At 38.8% G+C, this 23006-nt stretch overlaps 1 protein-coding gene across 1 annotated transcript in view; it reads left to right on the top strand.

Moving 5' to 3' along the window:
- Positions 1-23006, top strand: part of LOC110512152 (membrane-associated guanylate kinase, WW and PDZ domain-containing protein 3-like) — a 99607-nt gene that overhangs the window by 48827 nt on the left and 27774 nt on the right. The window contains exons 9-12 of the mRNA XM_036945804.1: positions 4112-4667; positions 5156-5657; positions 8436-8499; positions 11448-11909. Coding sequence (XP_036801699.1) covers positions 4112-4667; positions 5156-5657; positions 8436-8499; positions 11448-11909 — 1584 coding nt within the window. The remainder of the gene's footprint in view (positions 1-4111; positions 4668-5155; positions 5658-8435; positions 8500-11447; positions 11910-23006) is intronic.

Here is a 23006-nt window from a genome sequence, read left to right as displayed (position 1 = left end):
GAGAGAGTTTCTCCAGGTCTACAGCGTTACACCAGGAGGACCACCCGCTCTCAACACAGGTAGAATTAACACAGGTAGAATTAACACAGATAGGATTAACACAGGTAGGTTTAACACAGCTGGATTAACATAGGTAGGATTAACACAGGTAGAGTTAACACAGGTAGCATTAACACAGGTAGAGTTAACACAGGTAGCGTTAACACAGGTAGAGTTAACACAGGTAGCATTAACACAGGTAGCATTAACACAGGTAGGATTAACACAGGTAGAATTAACACAGGTAGAATTAACACAGGTAGAATTAACACAGGTAGCATTAACACAGGTAGAGTTAACACAGGTAGCATTAACACAGGTAGAGTTAACACAGGTAGCATTAACACAGGTAGCATTAACACAGGTAGCATTAACACAGGTAGCATTAACACAGGTAGAGTTAACACAGGTAGCATTAACACAGGTAGCATTAACACAGGTAGGATTAACACAGGTATAATTAACACAGGTAGAATTAACACAGGTAGCATTAACACAGGTAGGATTAACACAGGTAGGATTAACACAGGTAGCATTAACACAGGTAGAATTAACACAGGTAGGATTAACACAGGTAGGATTAACACAGCTGGATTAACAGAGGTAGGATTAACACAGGTAGGATTAACACAGGTAGGATTAACACAGGTAGGTTTAACACAGGTAGGATTAACACAGGTAGGTTTAACACAGGTAGCTTTAACACAGGTAGGTTTAACACAGGTAGGATTAACACAGCTGGATTAACAGAGGTAGGATTAACACAGGTAGGTTTAACACAGGTAGGTTTAACACAGGTAGGATTAACACAGGTAGGTTTAACACAGCTGGATTAACACAGGTACATTCATCACAGGAAGGATTAACACAGGTAGGTTTAACACAGGTAGGACTAACACGGGTAGGATTAACACAGGTAGCACTAATACAGGTAGGACTAACACAGGTAGAACTAACACAGGTAGGTTTAACACAGGTAGGACTAACACAGGTAGTATTAACACAGGTAGGACTAACACAGATAGGACTAACACAGGCAGGATTAACACAGGCAGGTTTAACACAGGTAGGACTAACGCAGTTATGCTTAACACAGGTAGGATGTGCACAGGTAGGTTTAACACAGGTAGGATTTGTACAGGTAGGATTAACACAGGTAGGTTTAACACAGGTAGGTTTAACACAGGTAGGATTAACACAGGTAGGATTAACACAGATAGGATTAACACAGGTAGGATTTACATAGGTAGGACTAACACAGGTATGTTTAACACAGGCAGGATTAACACAGGCAGGTTTAACACAGGTAGGACTAACACAGGTAGTTCTAACACGGGTAGGACTAACACGGGTAGGACTAACACAGGTAAGACTAACACAGGTATGCTTAACACAGGTATGCTTAACACAGTTAGGATTTGCACAGGTAGGTTTTGCACAGGTAGGATTTGTACAGGTAGGATTAACACAGGTACACTCAATACATGTAGGATTAACACAGGTAGGATTAACACATGTATGATTAACACAGGTAGGATAGACACAGATAGGATAGACACATGTAGGATTAACACATGTAGGACTAACACATGTAGGATTAACACAGGTATGATTAACACAGGTAGGATTAACACAGGTAGGATAGTACATGTATGATAGACACATGAAGGATAGACACAGGTAGGATAAACACAGGTAGGACAAACACAGGTAGGACAAACACAGGTAGGACAAACACAGGTAGGACTAACACAGGTAGGATTAACACAGGTAGGATTAACACAGGTAGGATTAACACAGGTAGGATTAACACAGGTAGGTTTAACACAGGTAGGATTAACACTGGTATGTTTAACACAGGTACACTCACCACAGGTAGCATAACCTCAAGCTAGTCATACATAACAGTGGTTATCGAGTTGTTGTTATTTCTGGAGGCCTGTACTGGTGAGACTGAGAGACGGAGCAAGAGAGTTGAAAAGATTTGAAGGGAGTTGAAAAGATTTGAAGGGAGTTGAAAAGATTTGAAGGGAGTTGAAGATTTGAAGAGAGTTGAAAAGATTTGAAGGGAGTTGAAAAGATTTGAAGGGAGTTGAAAAGATTTGAAGGGAGTTGAAGATTTGAAGGGAGTTGAAGATTTGAAGAGAGTTGAAGATTTGAAGAGAGTTGAAGATTTGAAGAGAGTTGAAAAGATTTGAAGGGATTTGAAAAGATTTGAAGGGAGTTGAAGATTTGAAGGGAGTTGAAGATTTGAAGGGAGTTGAAGATTTGAAGAGAGTTGAAGATTTGAAGAGAGTTGAAGATTTGAATGCTATATCCTCTATCTCTCCTTTCATTGCTTTCTCCTCTCTCACCCTCTCTCTCTGCGTCCCAAATGATGTGTGATTGTGAAGTTTTCTCTTGAACATAATCTCCAGATGGGTATAATACACAGAGGAGAAATAGAAACTCAACAAGTTCACTGAGTTACAGTTCGTTTAAGGAAATCTGTCAATTCAAATCAATTCATTGGGCCCTAATCTCTGGAATTTCACATGACTGGGCAGGGGTAGATTGTATGTTTGGATTTCAGCTCATGGAAACGATCACTTTACATGTGTTAATATATTTTTCGGGTTTAATTATTTTTTTCTGATTCATTAAGAAATCTACATTTAGATACCTGTATGTGTTTGTGGTTGTTGAGTCAATGCCAATTTCAAGCTTTTCTTTTTCCTTTTTCCTAATCCTGCTTTGTAGTGGTATACCCTTCCCATCTACACCTAATCCCTAGAATATAATCGCACTGACACACACACACACACACACACACACACACGCTATCACCTCTCATACAAATGCGGTGCAATAAGCCCCTACTGGCAGCTACAGTCGTCCTATATTCACTCAATGATACTGAAGGTTCACTACACACTGAAATTAGATGATATAACACATTATCTATTGTAGTGGATGATATAACACATTATCTATTGTAGTGGATGATATAACACATTATCTAGTGTAGTGGATGATATAACACATTATCTATTGTAGTGGATGATATAACACATTATCTATTGTGGTGGATGATATAACACATTATCTATTGTAGTTGATGATATAACACATTATCTATTGTAGTGGGTGATATAACACATTATCTATTGTAGTGGATGATATAACACATTATCTATTGTAGTGGATGATATAACACATTATCTATTGTAGTGGATGATATAACACATTATCTATTGTAGTGGATGATATAACACATTATCTATTGTAGTGGATGATATAACACATTATCTATTGTAGTGGATGATATAACACATTATCTATTGTAGTGGATGATATAACACATTATCTATTGTGGTGGATGATATAACACATTATCTATTATCTATTGTAGTGGATGATATAACACATTATCTATTATCTATTGTAGTGGATGATATAACACATTATCTATTGTAGTGGATGATATAACACATTATCTATTGTGGTGGATGATATAACACATTATCTATTATCTATTGTAGTGGATGATATAACACATTATCTATTATCTATTGTAGTGGATGATATAACACATTATCTATTATCTATTGTAGTGGATGATATAACACATTATCTATTGTAGTGGATGATATAACACATTATCTATTATAGTGTATGATATAACATATAACACATTATCTATTGTAGTGTATGATATAACATATAACACATTATCTATTGTAGTGTTTGATATAACATATAACACATTATCTATTGTAGTGTTTGATATAACACATTATCTATTCTCTCTCTCTCTCTCTCTCTCTGTCTCTCTCTCTCTCTCTGTCTCTCTCTCTCGCTCTCTGTCTCTCTCGCTCTCTGTCTCTCTCTCTCTCCCCTCTCTCTCTTTCTCTCTCTCTCTCTCTCTCTCTGTCTCTCTCTCTCTCCCCTCTCTCTCTCTGTCTCTCTCTCTCTATGTCTCTCTCTCTCTCCCCTCTCTCTCTCTCTCTCTCGCTCTCTCTCTCTTTCTGTCTCTCTCTCTCTCTCTCTCTCTCTCTCTCTCTCTCTCTCTCTCCCTCTCTCTGTTCTCCAGCTGATATCCTGGTCTACATCAATGACAGCTGTGTCCTGGGTCTGTCTCATAAAGAGGTGGTAGATATGTTGAAGTCTGTCCCTATGGGTCACAGTGTGGACGTTGTGTTACGGAGAGGCTATCCCATGCTCTACAACCCAGACGGCTGTCCCAAACAACCCCTGACCTCCTCCCCCTCCTCCTCTCCTCGGGAAGCCCTCAGCGCTGCAGCCACTCCTCCCTCCACAGCCACTGCCCAGTCCCTTTCCTGTCCCAGCCCTGCTGAGCCCCCCCACACCCACCCCCCTGGCCTGGCTAACCTCAATCGGACCCTGTCTCATCACAACGGCAACTATCTCAGAGTGGCGGGAAACTCTGGATCAGGGCTGGACGCTAACGGAAACGCGGCACCACCCTCCTACCCGCTGTCTAACGGTGTCCCGGGCTCTTCTGCCAGCTCAGCCTGTGCCCCTTCCTCCTCTCACAGTAGGGGCATCCCCCCTCCTCCCCCTCCTGAATCAACCTCAGCGTCCACCAGCCAGAGTGACTCAGAGGCCTTGGGTGGATGGACACAAAGGTAACTAACCCTAAATAACTAAGTGACCAACTGACTAACTAACCCTAACTAACCAATTGCCAAGATGGACTGAGTTCATAGCTGATGATCTTGGCCATGTTCTGTTATAATCTCAACCCGGCACAGCCAGAAGAGGACTGGCCACCCCTCATAGCCTGGTTCCTCTCTAGGTTTCTTCCTAGGTTTTGGCCTTTTCTAGGGAGTTTTTCCTAGCCACCGTGCTTCTACACCTGCATTGCTTGCTGTTTTGGGGATTTAGGCTGGGTTTCTGTACAGCACTTTGAGATATCAGCTGATGTTAGAAGGGCTATATAAATTGATTTGATGATATGAGAGAAAACTGCTGCCTATGGTTCGAACACAAAGTGCAACAGCCAATCAGATCAGATGTGCGGTTCACAGTTCTTAGTTTCCTGTGTGTGTGTATCAGTCGGGTACAGAATATCATTAACGCCTCTCTTCCTCCTCTTCCTCCTCTTCCCTCTCAGATGGCCTCTGATGCGCTACAATGGTAACTCCCTCCCCACCTCCTCCTCCATGGTCCACCATCGGAGTGACCTCTCCACCTCCACCCTGCCCATCTCCCTGTCCAAGCTGCCCCTGTCCCAGCCGGAGGTGGGCACCGCCACCACTCCTGGTGCCCCCTGCCAGCGGCCTCCCGTGCCCCAGACGTCCCTCATGGCCGGCCCGCCTACGGAGGTCCCCCATTGCGGCTTCAACGGCTGCCCCGCCAGCGCCCACCCCCGGGTGAGCCACAGCCCGACCGGCGAGGGTGTACCCGTAGGGTCTGGAGGAGGGGAGCTGCTCCCTGTGCCCCTGGGGAGGAGTGAGGGGGGCGGGATGGGGTTCAGTGTGACGGCGGGGGGGAAGGGGGGGCAGCTGGCCCTGGTGAAGAGAGTCTGGGACAGAAGGCAGTGCTCCTCCCTGCAGACAGGGGATGCTATAGTGAAGATCGATGGAGCTGACGTGCAGAGTCTCAGCTTCGCTCAGGTACAGTAGGACTGGCTTCGGAGACAGCTCTACGGTTACAGACCGTCATTTAGTTTGGTTATGAGGTTGATTGTCATTTATTTCCGCAACCCTCAATAGTAATCATCAATCTCTGGAGTTTATTCTGACAACATTGCGTAATCTTATTGGCATTTGGAATGACACAGAAAGACAGAAGAGCTGCAAGGTTTACTAGATGACAGGATGACAGAAGAGCTGTAAGGTTTACTAGATGACAGAAGAGCTGTAAGGTTTACTAGATGACAGAAGAGCTTTAAGGTTTACTAGATGACAAAAGAGCTTTAAGGTTTACTAGATGAGAGAAGAGCTTTAAGGTTTACTAGATGAGAGAAGAGTTTTAAGGTTTACTAGATGACAAAAGAGCTTTAAGGTTTACTAGATGACAGAAGAGCTTTAAGGTTTACTAGATGACAGAAGAGCTTCAAGGTTTACTAGATGACAGGAAGTTGTAAAGTTTACTAGTTGACAGGATGACAGAAGAGCTTTAAGGTTTACTAGATGACAGAAGAGCTTCAAGGTTTACTAGATGACAGGACGTTGTAAGGTTTACTAGATGACAGGATGACAGAAGAGATGTAAGGTTTACTAGTTGACAGGATGACAGAAGAGCTTCAAGGTTTACTAGATGACAGAAGAGCTGTAAGGTTTACTAGATGACAGAAGAGCTTTAAGGTTTACTAGATGACAGGATGACAGAAGAGCTTCAAGGTTTACTAGATGATAGAAGAGCTTTAAGGTTTACTAGATGACAGAAGAGCTTTAAGGTTTACTAGTTGACAGGATGACAGAAGAGCTGTAAGGTTTACTAGTTGACAGGATGACAGAAGAGCTGTAAGGTTTACTAGATGACAGAAGAGCTTTAAGGTTTACTAGTTGACAGGATGACAGAAGAGCTGTAAGGTTTACTAGTTGACAGGATGACAGAAGAGCTGTAAGGTTTACTAGTTGACAGAAGAGCTTCAAGGTTTACTAGTTGACAGAAGAGCTTTAAGGTTTACTAGTTGACAGAAGAGCTTTAAGGTTTACTAGTTGACAGAAGAGCTTTAAGGTTTACTAGTTGACAGAAGAGCTTTAAGGTTTACTAGTTGACAGAAGAGCTTCAAGGTTTACTAGATGACAGAAGAGCTTTAAGGTTTACTAGATGACAGAAGAGCTTCAAGGTTTACTAGATGACAGAAGAGCTTTAAGGTTTACTAGATGACAGAAGAGCTTTAAGGTTTACTAGATGACAGAAGAGCTTTAAGGTTTACTAGATGACAGAAGAGCTTTAAGGTTTACTAGATGACAGAAGAGCTTCAAGGTTTACTAGATGACAGAAGAGCTTTAAGGTTTACTAGATGACAGAAGAACTTCAAGGTTTACTAGATGACAGGAAGTTGTAAGGTTTAATAGATGACAGGAAGTTGTAAGGTTTACTAGATGACAGGAAGTTGTAAGGTTTACTGGATGTTAGAATACCTTCATGTGAAGAAGGTGTCCCTTTAGTGTGAGATGTAAATTAACCAATATTTTGACCTATGATAATGTTGACCTGTATAATAATGTTGACCTGTATAATAATGTTGACCCATATAATAATGTTGACCTATGTTAATGTTGACCTGTTTAATAATGTTGACCTGTATAATAATGTTGACCTATGTTAATGTTGACCTGTATAATAATGTTGACCTGTATAATAATGTTGACCTGTTTAATAATGTTGACCTGTATAATAATGTTGACCTATGTTAATGTTGACCTATATAATAATGTTGACCTGTATAATAATGTTGACCTGTATAATAATGTTGACCTGTATAATAATGTTGACCTATGTTAATGTTGACCTGTATAATAATGTTGACCTGTATAATAATGTTGACCTGTATAATAATGTTGACCTATATAATAATGTTGACCTGTATGATAATGTCGCCCGTTTAATAATGTTGACCTGTATAATAATGTTGACCTATATAATAATGTTGACCTATATAATAATGTTGACCTATATAATAATGTTGACCTATGTTAATGTTGACCTGTATAATAATGTTGACCTATATAATAATGTTGACCTGTATAATAATGTTGACCTATATAATAATGTTGCCCTGTATAATAATGTTGACCTGTATAATAATGTTGACCTGTATAATAATGTTGACCTGTATAATAATGTTGACCTATATAATAATGTTGACCTATATAATAATGTTGACCTATATAATAATGTTGACCTATATAATAATGTTGACCTATATAATAATGTTGACCTATATAATAATGTTGACCTATATAATAATGTTGACCTATATAATAATGTTGCCCTGTATAATAATGTTGACCTGTATAATAATGTTGACCTATGTTAATGTTGACCTGTATAATAATGTTGACCTATATAATAATGTTGACCTGTATAATAATGTTGACCTATATAATAATGTTGCCCTGTATAATAATGTTGACCTATATAATAATGTTGACCTATATAATAATGTTGCCCTGTATAATAATGTTGACCTATATAATAATGTTGACCTGTATAATAATGTTGACCTGTATAATAATGTTGACCTGTATAATAATGTTGACCTATGTTAATGTTGACCTGTATAATAATGTTGACCTATATAATAATGTTGACCTGTATAATAATGTTGACCTATATAATAATGTTGACCTGTATAATAATGTTGACCTGTATAATAATGTCAACCTGTATGATAATGTTGACCTGTATAATAATGTTGACCTGTTTTAACATTGAAGATGCAGAGGGTCCTTCAGGAGCACATCAAGCAGGGAGAAGTAATGCTGTTGGTTTACAGAGGAGGTGAGCACATTATCCTGTATAAATAATATTACTACTACGACCACAAATACACCTGTATTTACCAATATAAATACTAGTAATACTAATATTACTACTACTACGACCACAAATACACTGTATTTACCAATATAAATACTAGTAATACTAATATTACTACTACTACGACCACAAATACACTGTATTTACCACAAATACACTGTATTTACCAATATAAATACTAGTAATACTAATATTACTACTACTACTACCACAAATACACTGTATTTACCAATATAAATACTAGTAATACTAATATTACTACTACTACTACCACAAATACACTGTATTTACCAATATAAATACTAGTAATACTAATATTACTACTACTACTACCACAAATACACCTGTATTTACCAATATAAATACTAGTAATACTAATATTACTACTACTACTACCACAAATACACTGTATTTACCAATATAAATACTAGTAATACTAATATTACTACTACTACTACCACAAATACACTGTATTTACCAATATAAATACTAGTAATACTAATATTACTACTACTACTACCACAAATACACCTGTATTTACCAATATAAATACTAGTAATACTAATATTACTACTACTACGACCACAAATACACTGTATTTACCAATATAAATACTAGTAATACTAATATTACTACTACTACTACCACAAATACACTGTATTTACCAATATAAATACTAGTAATACTAATATTACTACTACTACTACCACAAATACACTAATATTACTACTACTACCACAAGTACATTATATTTACCTACTGTATATGAATACTGGTAATACTACTGCTGTTGATAGCCTTGGTGCAGTACCCTCATCCAGATTTTCTTCCTTTTTAAATACTCTTAATGTAACATCTAGCTTCAGTACTTTAGGTTGAAATACTCTTAATGTAACATCTAGCTTCAGTACTTTAGGTTGAAATACTCTTAATGTAACATCTAGCTTCAGTACTTTAGGTTGAAATACTCTTAATGAACATCTAGCTTCAGTACTTTAGGTTGAAATACTCTTAATGTAACATCTAGCTTCAGTACTTTAGGTTGAAATACTCTTAATGAACATCTAGCTTCAGTACTTTAGGTTGAAATACTCTTAATGTAATAAGTAACTTCAGTACTTTAGGTTGAATACTCTTAATGTACATCTAGCTTCAGTACTTTAGGTTGAAATACTCTTAATGAACATCTAGCTTCAGTACTTTAGGTTGAAATACTCTTAATGTAATAAGTAACTTCAGTACTTTAGGTTGAATACTCTTAATGTACATCTAGCTTCAGTACTTTAGGTTGAAATACTCTTAATGAACATCTAGCTTCAGTACTTTAGGTTGAATACTCTTAATGTGACTTCAGTACTTTAGGTTGAAATACTCTTAATGTAATAAGTAACTTCAGTACTTTAGGTTGAAATACTCTTAATGTGACTTCAGTACTTTAGGTTGAAATACTCTTAATGTGACTTCAGTACTTTAGGTTGAAATACTCTTAATGTGACTTCAGTAATTTAGGTTGAAATACTCTTAATGTGACTTCAGTACTTTAGGTTGAAATACTCTTAATGTGACTTCAGTACTTTAGGTTGAAATACTCTTAATGTGACTTCAGTACTTTAGGTGTACATACTCTTAACTTCTTATGGCTGCATGTGCAGTATTGAGTAGCTTGGATGAAAAGGTGCCCAGAGGTGCCCATATCAAACTGTCTGCTCCTCAGTCCCAGTTGCTAATATATACATATTATTATTAGTATTGGATAGAAAACACTCTAAAGTTTCTGAAACTGTTTGAATGATGTCTGTGAGTATAACAGAACTCATATGGCAGGCAAAAACCTGAGAAGAAATCCAAACAGGAAGTGGGAAATCTGAGGTTGGTCGATTTTCAACACAGACCCTATTGAATACACAGCGGGATATTGGTCATGTTGCACTTCCTAAGGCTTCCACTCGATGTCAACCGTCTTTAGAACGTTGTTTGAGGATTCTACTGTGAAGTGGAACCGAATGAGAGAGGAATGAGTCAGAGGTCTGGCAGATTGCTACAGGCTCTGAGGCGCGGTCACGAGAGAGGTAGCTCTCATTCCATTGCTTTTCTACAGACATAGTAATTCTCCTGTTGGAATATTATTGAAGTTTTATGTTAAAAACATCCTGAAGATTGATTCCGTTGTCACGGGCGTCGCAGCGTGGTGAGCCTACATTTTCCTTTTTAATCAAAATGTCGCCAAACAAAACAACAAACGAAAGACACAACCGTGACGCTTACAGGGCCACAAACAAAGTTAACCTCCCACACAGAAAGGAGGGAAAAGGGCTACCTAAGTATGGTGCCCAATCAGAGACAACGATAGACAGCTGTCGTTTTAATTTTAATTAAGAGATTTCTGTTGTTTTGAATTTGGCGCCCTGCACTTTCACTGGCTGTTGTCATATCATCCCGTTAAACGGAATTTCAGCCCAAAGTAGTTTTTAAAGTAACTTCAGTACTTTAGGTTTAAATACTCTTAACGTAACTTCAGTACTTGGGGAACAATACGAGGAGTAGTGTTTAGGATCCTCCCATCGAAGCAGGAACCACTTTAGCTTCCAGACCAGGTTACTGTGTACAAAGTACAGGATGGATTCACCTCAGAGATTTAGTTCTCTCTGTGTTGGGTTCATTAATGACTTTTTAATGTGGTGAGTAGATGAACTGAACTGCTGTCTTATTATTCAAAACAGTGGAAAGTTTGTACGTAACACACACATGAAAACAACACTAGGCATAATGCCTATTGCCTAATGTTGGGACAATAAAGCTTTTTGAATCTATAATGTTGCTGTTGGAAATGGTAAATCATTATTGTTATGGCTAAGGTATTTTCTCTTCTCTCTTTCTCTTTGTCTCTCTCTTTGTCTCTCTCTCTCCAGGGTCCTTCCTCTCTCCTGTCTCCCCTAACCTCTACAAACCCTTCCCCTCTCCGCTTGGCCCCTCTTCTCACGGCCTCCCATCCCCATCCGACTTGCCTTCCACCTCCACCTCAGATGCCTTGGTGCCCCTGCACCTCCCCCCCAGCCACAGTGGCCTCGCCCCAGCCTCACCCTCCACTGAACTCCCCTCCTTGGTCCAGAGTACCTCCTTCCTGGACTCAGTCCCGGTAACCATCACCCTGGAGCCCAGGGACTGGCTAGGGATGGAGGAGGGTGGTGACCCTGGGCCTCCAGCCATGCCCCCTGGAGGTGGGGGAAGAGGGAGGTTGGGGCTGGGGGCCATGGTGGACGGTAGAGGGGGAAGGGCCCAGGTGTCAGTCATGGGTCAGGAAGTGGAGCTACGGAGACGGCCAGGGGAGGGGTTTGGCTTTGTCATCGCCTCACAGGACCTCGCCAATGGGGGTGAGTCATTTATTGTCTATAACCTATTGCTGATCTAGGATCAGATCCCCCTCTGTCCATATAATATTATTGATTATGATCTAAAAGGCTAAACTGATCCCAGATCAGAACTCCTACTCTGTGGCGTTTTGAGACCGGTCTAGATATTTCCCCCCTCCATCAGATGTGGTCCCTCTGAAGCTCTTTCCCTTCTTCTTCCTCTGTGGTTTTATTCATATAGAAGGACAGAATGCATTGTACTCATTTCCCTTTAGTGTAATCGTGTTAGCTTGTACTGAAGTGATCTGGTAATCTGCTGTCATCTGTGTCATCTGTGTCATCTGTGTCATCTGTGTCATCTGTGCCATCTGTGTCATCTGTGTCATCTGTGCCATCTGTGTCATCTGTGTCATCTGTGTCATCTGTGTCATCTGTGTCATCTGTGCCATCTGTGTCATCTGTGTCATCTGTGTCATCTGTGCCATCTGTGTCATCTGTGCCATCTGTGTCATCTGTCCCATCTGTGTCATCTGTGTCATCTGTGTCATCTGTGTCATCTGTGTCATCTGTGCCATCTGTGTCATCTGTGTCATCTGTGTCATCTGTGCCATCTGTGTCATCTGTGCCATCTGTGTCATCTGTGCCATCTGTGTCATGTAACTGTGAAAGTGTCAACATATTTTTATGTATCTTTTGATGAATGATCCACTTACAGTAAATGCTGTACAGGAACACAATATATTATAAATTTTTTGGGGTAAATTCTGACCAGGAACAGAATGATATATGATCAATTAACAGTCAGTTCTGTACAGAAACACAGAGTGATATATATGATCGATTTACAGTAGATACTGCACAGAAATACAGAATCATATGAAAATGGTATTGATCGATATTCTGTTCAACAGTATTTAGATTCTAGGTATTGATCGATATTCTGGTCAACAGTATGTAGATTCTAGGTATTGATCGATATTCTGGTCAACAGTATGTAGATTCTAGGTATTGATCGATATTCTGGTCAACAGTATTTAGATTCTAGGTATTGATCGATATTCTGTTCAACAGTATCTTGATTCTAGGTATTGATCGATATTCTGTTCAACAGTATTTAGATTCTAGGTATTGATCTATATTCTGGTCAACAGTATGTAGATTCTAGGTATTGATCGATATTCTGGTCAACAGTATTTAGATTCTAGGTATTGATCGATATTCTGGTCAACAGTATGTAGATTCTAGGTATTGATCAATATTCTGGTCAACAGTATGTAGATTCTAGGTATTGATCGATATTCTGGTCAACAGTATGTAGATTCTAGGTATTGATCGATATTCTGGTCAACAGTATGTAGATTCTAGGTATTGATCGATATTCTGGTCAACAGTATTTAGATTCTAGGTATTGATCGATATTCTGTTCAACAGTATCTTGATTCTAGGTATTGATCGATATTCTGTTCAACAGTATTTAGATTCTAGGTATTGATCGATATTCTGGTCAACAGTATGTAGATTCTAGGTATTGATCGATATTCTGGTCAACAGTATGTAGATTCTAGGTATTGATCGATATTCTGGTCAACAGTATGTAGATTCTAGGTATTGATCGATATTCTGGTCAACAGTATGTAGATTCTAGGTATTGATCGATATTCTGTTCAACAGTATGTAGATTCTAGGTATTGATCGATATTCTGGTCAACAGTATGTAGATTCTAGGTATTGATCGATATTCTGTTCAACAGTATGTAGATTCTAGGTATTGATCGATATTCTGTTCAACAGTATGTAGATTCTAGGTATTGATCGATATTCTGGTCAACAGTATTTAGATTCTAGGTATTGATCGATATTCTGGTCAACAGTATGTAGATTCTAGGTATTGATCGATATTCTGGTCAACAGTATTTAGATTCTAGGTATTGATCGATATTCTGTTCAACAGTATGTAGATTCTAGGTATTGATCGATATTCTGGTCAACAGTATGTAGATTCTAGGTATTGATCGATATTCTGGTCAACAGTATTTAGATTCTAGGTATTGATCGATATTCTGGTCAACAGTATGTAGATTCTAGGTATTGATCGATATTCTGGTCAACAGTATTTAGATTCTAGGTATTGATCGATATTCTGTTCAACAGTATCTTGATTCTAGGTATTGATCGATATTCTGGTCAACAGTATGTAGATTCTAGGTATTGATCGATATTCTGGTCAACAGTATGTAGATTCTAGGTATTGATCGATATTCTGGTCAACAGTATTTAGATTCTAGGTATTGATCGATATTCTGGTCAACAGTATGTAGATTCTAGGTATTGATCGATATTCTGGTCAACAGTATTTAGATTCTAGGTATTGATCGATATTCTGTTCAACAGTATCTTGATTCTAGGTATTGATCGATATTCTGGTCAACAGTATGTAGATTCTAGGTATTGATCGATATTCTGGTCAACAGTATGTAGATTCTAGGTATTGATCGATATTCTGGTCAACAGTATGTAGATTCTAGGTATTGATCGATATTCTGGTCAACAGTATTTAGATTCTAGGTATTGATCGATATTCTGGTCAACAGTATGTAGATTCTAGGTATTGATCGATATTCTGTTCAACAGTATTTAGATTCTAGGTATTGATCGATATTCTGGTCAACAGTATGTAGATTCTAGGTATTGATCGATATTCTGTTCAACAGTATTTAGATTCTAGGTATTGATCGATATTCTGGTCAACAGTATTTAGATTCTAGGTATTGATCAATATTCTGGTCAACAGTATGTAGATTCTAGGTATTGATCGATATTCTGGTCAACAGTATTTAGATTCTAGGTATTGATCGATATTCTGGTCAACAGTATGTAGATTCTAGGTATTGATCGATATTCTGGTCAACAGTATTTAGATTCTAGGTATTGATCTATATTCTGGTCAACAGTATGTAGATTCTAGGTATTGATCAATATTCTGGTCAACAGTATTTAGATTCTAGGTATTGATCGATATTCTGGTCAACAGTATGTAGATTCTAGGTATTGATCGATATTCTGGTCAACAGTATTTAGATTCTAGGTATTGATCTATATTCTGGTCAACAGTATGTAGATTCTAGGTATTGATCAATATTCTGGTCAACAGTATTTAGATTCTAGGTATTGATCGATATTCTGGTCAACAGTATGTAGATTCTAGGTATTGATCGATATTCTGGTCAACAGTATTTAGATTCTAGGTATTGATCTATATTCTGGTCAACAGTATTTAGATTCTAGGTATTGATTGATATTCTGTTCAACAGTATGTAGATTCTAGGTATTGATCGATATTCTGGTCAACAGTATTTAGATTCTAGGTATTGATCGATATTCTGGTCAACAGTATGTAGATTCTAGGTATTGATCGATATTCTGGTCAACAGTATCTAGATTCTAGGTATTGATCGATATTCTGGTCAACAGTATGTAGATTCTAGGTATTGATCGATATTCTGGTCAACAGTATGTAGATTCTAGGTATTGATCGATATTCTGGTCAACAGTATGTAGATTCTAGGTATTGATCGATATTCTGGTCAACAGTATTTAGATTCTAGGTATTGATCGATATTCTGGTCAACAGTATGTAGATTCTAGGTATTGATCGATATTCTGGTCAACAGTATGTAGATTCTAGGTATTGATCGATATTCTGGTCAACAGTATTTAGATTCTAGGTATTGATCTATATTCTGGTCAACAGTATGTAGATTCTAGGTATTGATCAATATTCTGGTCAACAGTATTTAGATTCTAGGTATTGATCGATATTCTGGTCAACAGTATGTAGATTCTAGGTATTGATCGATATTCTGGTCAACAGTATTTAGATTCTAGGTATTGATCTATATTCTGGTCAACAGTATTTAGATTCTAGGTATTGATTGATATTCTGTTCAACAGTATGTAGATTCTAGGTATTGATCGATATTCTGGTCAACAGTATTTAGATTCTAGGTATTGATCGATATTCTGGTCAACAGTATGTAGATTCTAGGTATTGATCGATATTCTGGTCAACAGTATGTAGATTCTAGGTATTGATCGATATTCTGGTCAACAGTATGTAGATTCTAGGTATTGATCGATATTCTGGTCAACAGTATCTTGATTCTAGGTATTGATCGATATTCTGGTCAACAGTATTTAGATTCTAGGTATTGATCGATATTCTGGTCAACAGTATGTAGATTCTAGGTATTGATCAATATTCTGGTCAACAGTATTTAGATTCTAGGTATTGATCGATATTCTGGTCAACAGTATGTAGATTCTAGGTATTGATCGATATTCTGGTCAACAGTATTTAGATTCTAGGTATTGATCGATATTCTGGTCAACAGTATTTAGATTCTAGGTATTGATCGATATTCTGGTCAACAGTATGTAGATTCTAGGTATTGATCGATATTCTGGTCAACAGTATTTAGATTCTAGCTATTGATCGATATTCTGGTCAACAGTATTTAGATTCTAGGTATTGATCAATATTCTGGTCAACAGTATTTAGATTCTAGGTATTGATCGATATTCTGGTCAACAGTATTTAGATTCTAGGTATTGATCAATATTCTGGTCAACCGTATTTAGATTCTAGGTATTGATCGATATTCTGGTCAACAGTATTTAGATTCTAGGTATTGATCGATATTCTGGTCAACAGTATGTAGATTCTAGGTATTGATCTATATTCTGGTCAACAGTATGTAGATTCTAGGTATTGATCTATATTCTGGTCAACAGTATGTAGATTCTAGGTATTGATCGATATTCTGGTCAACAGTATGTAGATTCTAGGTATTGATCGATATTCTGTTCAACAGTATTTAGATTCTAGGTATTGATCGATATTCTGGTCAACAGTATTTAGATTCTAGGTATTGATCGATATTCTGGTCAACAGTATGTAGATTCTAGGTATTGATCGATATTCTGGTCAACAGTATGTAGATTCTAGGTATTGATCGATATTCTGGTCAACAGTATGTAGATTCTAGGTATTGATCGATATTCTGGTCAACAGTATGTAGATTCTAGGTATTGATCGATATTCTGGTCAACAGTATGTAGATTCTAGGTATTGATCGATATTCTGGTCAACAGTATGTAGATTCTAGGTATTGATCGATATTCTGGTCAACAGTATTTAGATTCTAGGTATTGATCGATATTCTGGTCAACAGTATGTAGATTCTAGGTATTGATCGATATTCTGGTCAACAGTATGTAGATTCTAGGTATTGATCGATATTCTGGTCAACAGTATTTAGATTCTAGGTATTGATCGATATTCTGGTCAACAGTATGTAGATTCTAGGTATTGATCGATATTCTGGTCAACAGTATTTAGATTCTAGGTATTGATCGATATTCTGGTCAACAGTATGTAGATTCTAGGTATTGATCGATATTCTGGTCAACAGTATTTAGATTCTAGGTATTGATCGATATTCTGTTCAACAGTATCTTGATTCTAGGTATTGATCGATATTCTGGTCAACAGTATGTAGATTCTAGGTATTGATCGATATTCTGGTCAACAGTATGTAGATTCTAGGTATTGATCGATATTCTGGTCAACAGTATGTAGATTCTAGGTATTGATCGATATTCTGGTCAACAGTATGTAGATTCTAGGTATTGATCGATATTCTGGTCAACAGTATGTAGATTCTAGGTATTGATCGATATTCTGGTCAACAGTATGTAGATTCTAGGTATTGATCGATTCATCAGTTTCATCAGTTTCATATTTCACATGAAAACCTATGAAGACCACCAGGCTTGATTGAGATGTTTTATCTTGTAGTAATGTTGGTGCCTGCTGGAATTTCCTGAAATCTTTATTTTAGCAATACATAAAATATATATTTCATTTTTTTTTTTTAAGGTCAGTAGGTGTCCAACGTAACAACAGGTGTGTTGTGAGTTGGACACAGTCACTCATCTATAGAGGTCTACAGAGCCTGTCTGCCTTCCTGATTTCTGACTCTGTTAACCTTACTTGTGTCATATTGACACAAACAAACAGAAACACGGGAGCTTAAAGGTACGTGTGTATTTGTATTTATTTTCTGCAATAAAAATGATGGCGCCACAATAAAACACATTTACAATAAGTCAATATGTAAAGATAAAAAAAATACATACAACCTAATAATATATATACACAGAGTGTACAAAACATTAGGAACACCTGCTCTTTTCCATGACATAGACTGACCAGGTGAATCCAGGTGAAAGCTATGATCCCTTAGTGATGTCAGTGAAGGGGAGGAGACCGGTTAAAGGACTGTGAAGCCTTAAGACGACTCAGGCATGGATTGTGTACGCGGATGAATGGTCAAGACAAAATAGTGAAGTGTCTTTGAACGGGGTCTGGTAGCAGGCGAACCGGTTTGTGTCAAGAACTGCAACGCTGCTGGCTTTTTTTCACTGTCAACAGTTTCCTGTGTGTTTCAAGAATGGTCCACCACCCAAAGGACATCCAGCCAACTGGACACAACTGAGGGGAAGCCTTGGAGTCAATAGCATCTCTGTGGAACACTTTCAACACCTTACAGAGTCCATGCCCCGACGAGTTGAGGCTGCTCTCTCTCTCTCGGCCTCTCTCTCTCGGCCTCTCTCTCTCGGCCTCTCTCTCTCGGCCTCTCTCTCTCATACATACATACAAAAATCACTAAAGCTGGAGACTCTTACCTCCCTCACTAGCTTTAAGCACCAGCTGTCAGAGCAGCTCACAGATTACTGCACCTGTACATAGCTCATCTGTAAATAGCCCATCCAATCTACCTCATCCCCAGTACTTGCACAGTATCTCTACTTGCGCATTCATCTTCTGCACATTCTACCATTCCAGTGTTTAATTGATATATTGTAATTACTTTGCCACCATGGCCTATTTATTGCCTTACCTCTCTTATCCTACCTCATTGCCACATGCTGTATATAGATGTTTATACTGTATTATTGATTGTATGTTTGTTTTACTCCATGTGTAACTCTGTGTTGTTGTATGTGTCAAACTGCTTTGCTTTATCTTGGCCAGGTCGCAGTTGTAAATGAGAACTTGTTCTCAACTAGCCTACCTGATTATATAAAGGTGAAATACATACAGTGCATTACTTTTTCTAAATTTTGTTACGTTACAGCCTTATTCTAACATGGTTTAAATCAAAAAGATTCCTCATCAATCTACACACAGTACCCCATAATAACATCACAATACCCCATAATATCATCACAATACCCCATAATGACATCACAATGCCCTATCATAACATCACAATACCCCATAATGACATCACAATACCCCATAATGACATCACAACATCACAATACCCCATAATAACATCACAATACCCCATAATGACATCACAACATCACAATACCCCATAATGACATCACAATACCCCATAATGACATCACAATACCCCATAATGACATCACAATACCCCATAATAACATCACAATACCCCATAATGACATCACAATGCCCTATCATAACATCACAATACCCCATAATGACATCACAATACCCCATAATGACATCACAATGCCCTATCATAACATCACAATACCCCATAATGACATCACAATACCCCATAATGACATCACAATGCCCTATCATAACATCACAATACCCCATAATGACATCACAATACCCCATAATGACATCACAATGCCCTATCATAACATCACAATACCTCATAATGACATCACAATACCCCATAATGACATCACAATGCTATATCATAACATCACAATACCCCATAATGACATCACAATACCCCATAATGACATCACAATGCTATATCATAACATCACAATACCCCATAATGACATCACAATACCCCATAATGACATCACAATACCCCATAATGACATCACAATGCTATATCATAACATCACAATACCCCATAATGACATCACAATACCCCATAATGACATCACAATGCCCTATCATAACATCACAATACCCCATAATGACATCACAATGCCCTATCATAACATCACAATACCCCATAATGACATCACAATACCCCATAATGACATCACAATGCCCTATCATAACATCACAATACCCCATAATGACATCACAATACCCCATAATGACATCACAATGCTATATCATAACATCACAATATCCCATAATGACATCACAATACCCCATAATGACATCACAACATCACAATACCCCATAATGTTTTATTTTATTTATTTATTTAACCTTTATTTAACCAGGTAGGCAAGTTGAGAACAAGTTCTCATTTACAATTGCGACCTGGCCAAGATAAAGCAAAGCAGTTCGACACATACAACGACACAGAGTTACACATGGAGTAAAACAAACATACAGTCAATAATACAGTATAAACAAGTCTATATACAATGTGAGCAAATGAGGTGAGATAAGGGAGGTAAAGGCAAAAAGGCCATGGTGGCAAAGTAAATACAATATAGCAAGTAAAACACTGGAATGGTAGATTTGCAATGGGAGAATGTGCAAAGTAGAAATAAAAATAATGGGGTGCAAAGGAGCAAAAATAAATAAATAAATAAAATACAGTAGGGAAAGAGGTAGTTGTTTGGGCTAAATTATAGGTGGGCTATGTACAGGTGCAGTAATCTGTGAGCTGCTCTGACAGTTGGTGCTTAAAGCTAGTGAGGGAGATAAGTATTTCCAGTTTCAGAGATTTTTGTAGTTCGTTCCAGTCATTGGCAGCAGAGAACTGGAAGGAGAGGCGGCCAAAGAAAGAATTGGTTTTGGGGGTGACTAGAGAGATATACCTGCTGGAGCGTGTGCTACAGGTGGGAGATGCAATGGTGACCAGCGAGCTGAGATAAGGGGGGACTTTACCTAGCAGGGTCTTGTAGATGACAGTAGCCTAAACCTATTGATATTACATTGAACTGGGTGAATGGAATATGAATGACTGTCATCCAATATGAAATAAGACCATTGATCTTGATAAATCATTTTTACCATCCTCCCTCATCTGAAATGATATACTCTGTCTGTCTGTCTCTCCTCTCTCTCCTTCTCTCTCTCTCCTTCTCTCTCTCTCCTTCTCTCTCTCCTTCCTTCTCTCCTTCCCTCTCTCCTTCTCACTCTCTCCTTACCTCTCTCTTTCCCTCTCTCCTTCCCACTCTCTCTTTCTTTTCTAACCCTAACCCAAACCTAACCCTAACCTTAACCCCTAAACTTAACCCTAACCTTAACCCCTAAACTTAACCCTAACCTTAACCCCTAAACCTAACCCTAACCTTAACCCCTAAACTTAACCCTAACCTTAACCCCTAAACCTAACCCTAACCTTAACCCCTAAACCTAACCCTAACCTTAACCCCTAAATCTAACCCCTAAACCTAACCCTAACCTTAACCCCTAAACCTAAACCTAACCCTAACCTTAACCCCTAAACCTAACCCTAACCTTAACCCCTAAACCGAACCCTAACCCTAACCTTAACCCCTAAACCTAACCCCTAAACCTAACCCTGACCCTAACCTTAACCCCTAAACCTAACCCCTAAACCTAACCCTGACCCTAACCTTAACGCCTAACCTTAACCCCTAAACCTAACCCTAACCTTAACCCCTAAATCTAACCCCTAAACCTAACCCTAACCTTAACCCCTAAACCTAAACCTAACCCTAACCTTAACCCCTAAACCTAACCCTAACCTTAACCCCTAAACCTAACCCTAACCTGAACCCCTAAACCTAACCCCTAAACCTAACCCTAACCCTAACCCTAACCTTAACGCCTAAACTTAACCCCTAAACCTAACCCTAACCCTAACCTTAACCCCTAACCCCTAAACCTAACCCTAACCTTAACGGTCCCTGCTTTGATGCACCTGTACTGACCTCTCCTTCTGGATGATAGCGGGGTGAACAGGCAGTGGCTCGGGTGGTTGTTGTCCTTGATGATCTTTATGGCCTTCCTGTAACATCGGGTGGTGTAGGTGTCCTGGAGGGCAGGTAGTTTGCCCCCGGTGATGCGCTGTGCAGACCTCACTACCCTCTGGAGAGCCTTACGGTTGTGGGCGGAGCAGTTGCCGTACCAGGCGGTGATACAGCCCGACAGGATGCTCTCGATTGTGCATCTGTAGAAGTTTGTGAGTGTTTTTGGTGACAAGCCGAATTTCTTCAGCCTCCTGAGGTGCGCCTTCTTCACGATGCTGTCTGTGTGGGTGGACCAATTCAGTTTGTCTGTGATGTGTACGCCGAGGAACTTAAAACTTACTACCCTCTCCACTACTGTCCCGTCGATGTGGATAGGGGGGTGCTCCCTCTGCTGTTTTTTTTAAGTCCACAATCATCTCCTTAGTTTTGTTGACGTTGAGTGTGAGGTTATTTTCCTGACATCACACTCCGAGGGCCCTGTAGGCCGTCTCGTCGTTGTTGGTAGTGGTAGTTGTTGATAGTGGTAGTTGGTAGTAGTTGTTTAGCTCAGTTACCTTAGCTTTCTTGGGAACAGGAACAATGGTGGCCTTCTTGAAGCATATGGGAAGGGTTAGGAGTTAGGGTTAGGAGTTAGGGTTTGGGGTTAAGTGTTAGGATTAGGGTTTGGGGTTAGGAGTTAGGTTAAGGGTTAGGAGTTAGGATTAGGGGTTAAAGGTTAGGGGTTAAGGGTTAGGAGTTAGGATTAGGAGTAAGGATTAGGGGTTAAGGGTTAGGAGTTAGGATTAGGGGTTAAGGGTTAGGAGTTAGGATTAGGGGTTAAGGGTTAGGAGTTAGGATTAGGGGTTAAGGGTTAGGAGTTATAGTTAGGGTTAGGATTAGGGTTTGGAGTTAGGGTCAGGGTTAGGAGTTAGGATTAGGGGTTAAGGGTTAGGAGTTAGGATTAGGGGTTAAAGGTTAGAGGTTAGGGTTAGGAGTTAGGGTTAAGGGTTAGGAGTTAGGATTAGGGTTAGGTTTAGGGTTAGGAGTTAGGATTAGAGGTTAAGGGTTAGGAGTTGGGGTTGGGGTTAGGAGTTATGATTAGGGTTTGGGGTTAAGAGTTAGGATTAGAGGTTAAGGGTTAGGAGTTAAGATTAGGGGTTGGGGTTAGGAGTTAGGATT

The sequence above is a fragment of the Oncorhynchus mykiss genome, chromosome 16 (assembly GCF_013265735.2).
Source record: "Oncorhynchus mykiss isolate Arlee chromosome 16, USDA_OmykA_1.1, whole genome shotgun sequence".
Classification (NCBI taxonomy): domain Eukaryota; kingdom Metazoa; phylum Chordata; class Actinopteri; order Salmoniformes; family Salmonidae; genus Oncorhynchus; species Oncorhynchus mykiss.
This window is presented reverse-complemented; position numbering and strand designations above follow the sequence as displayed.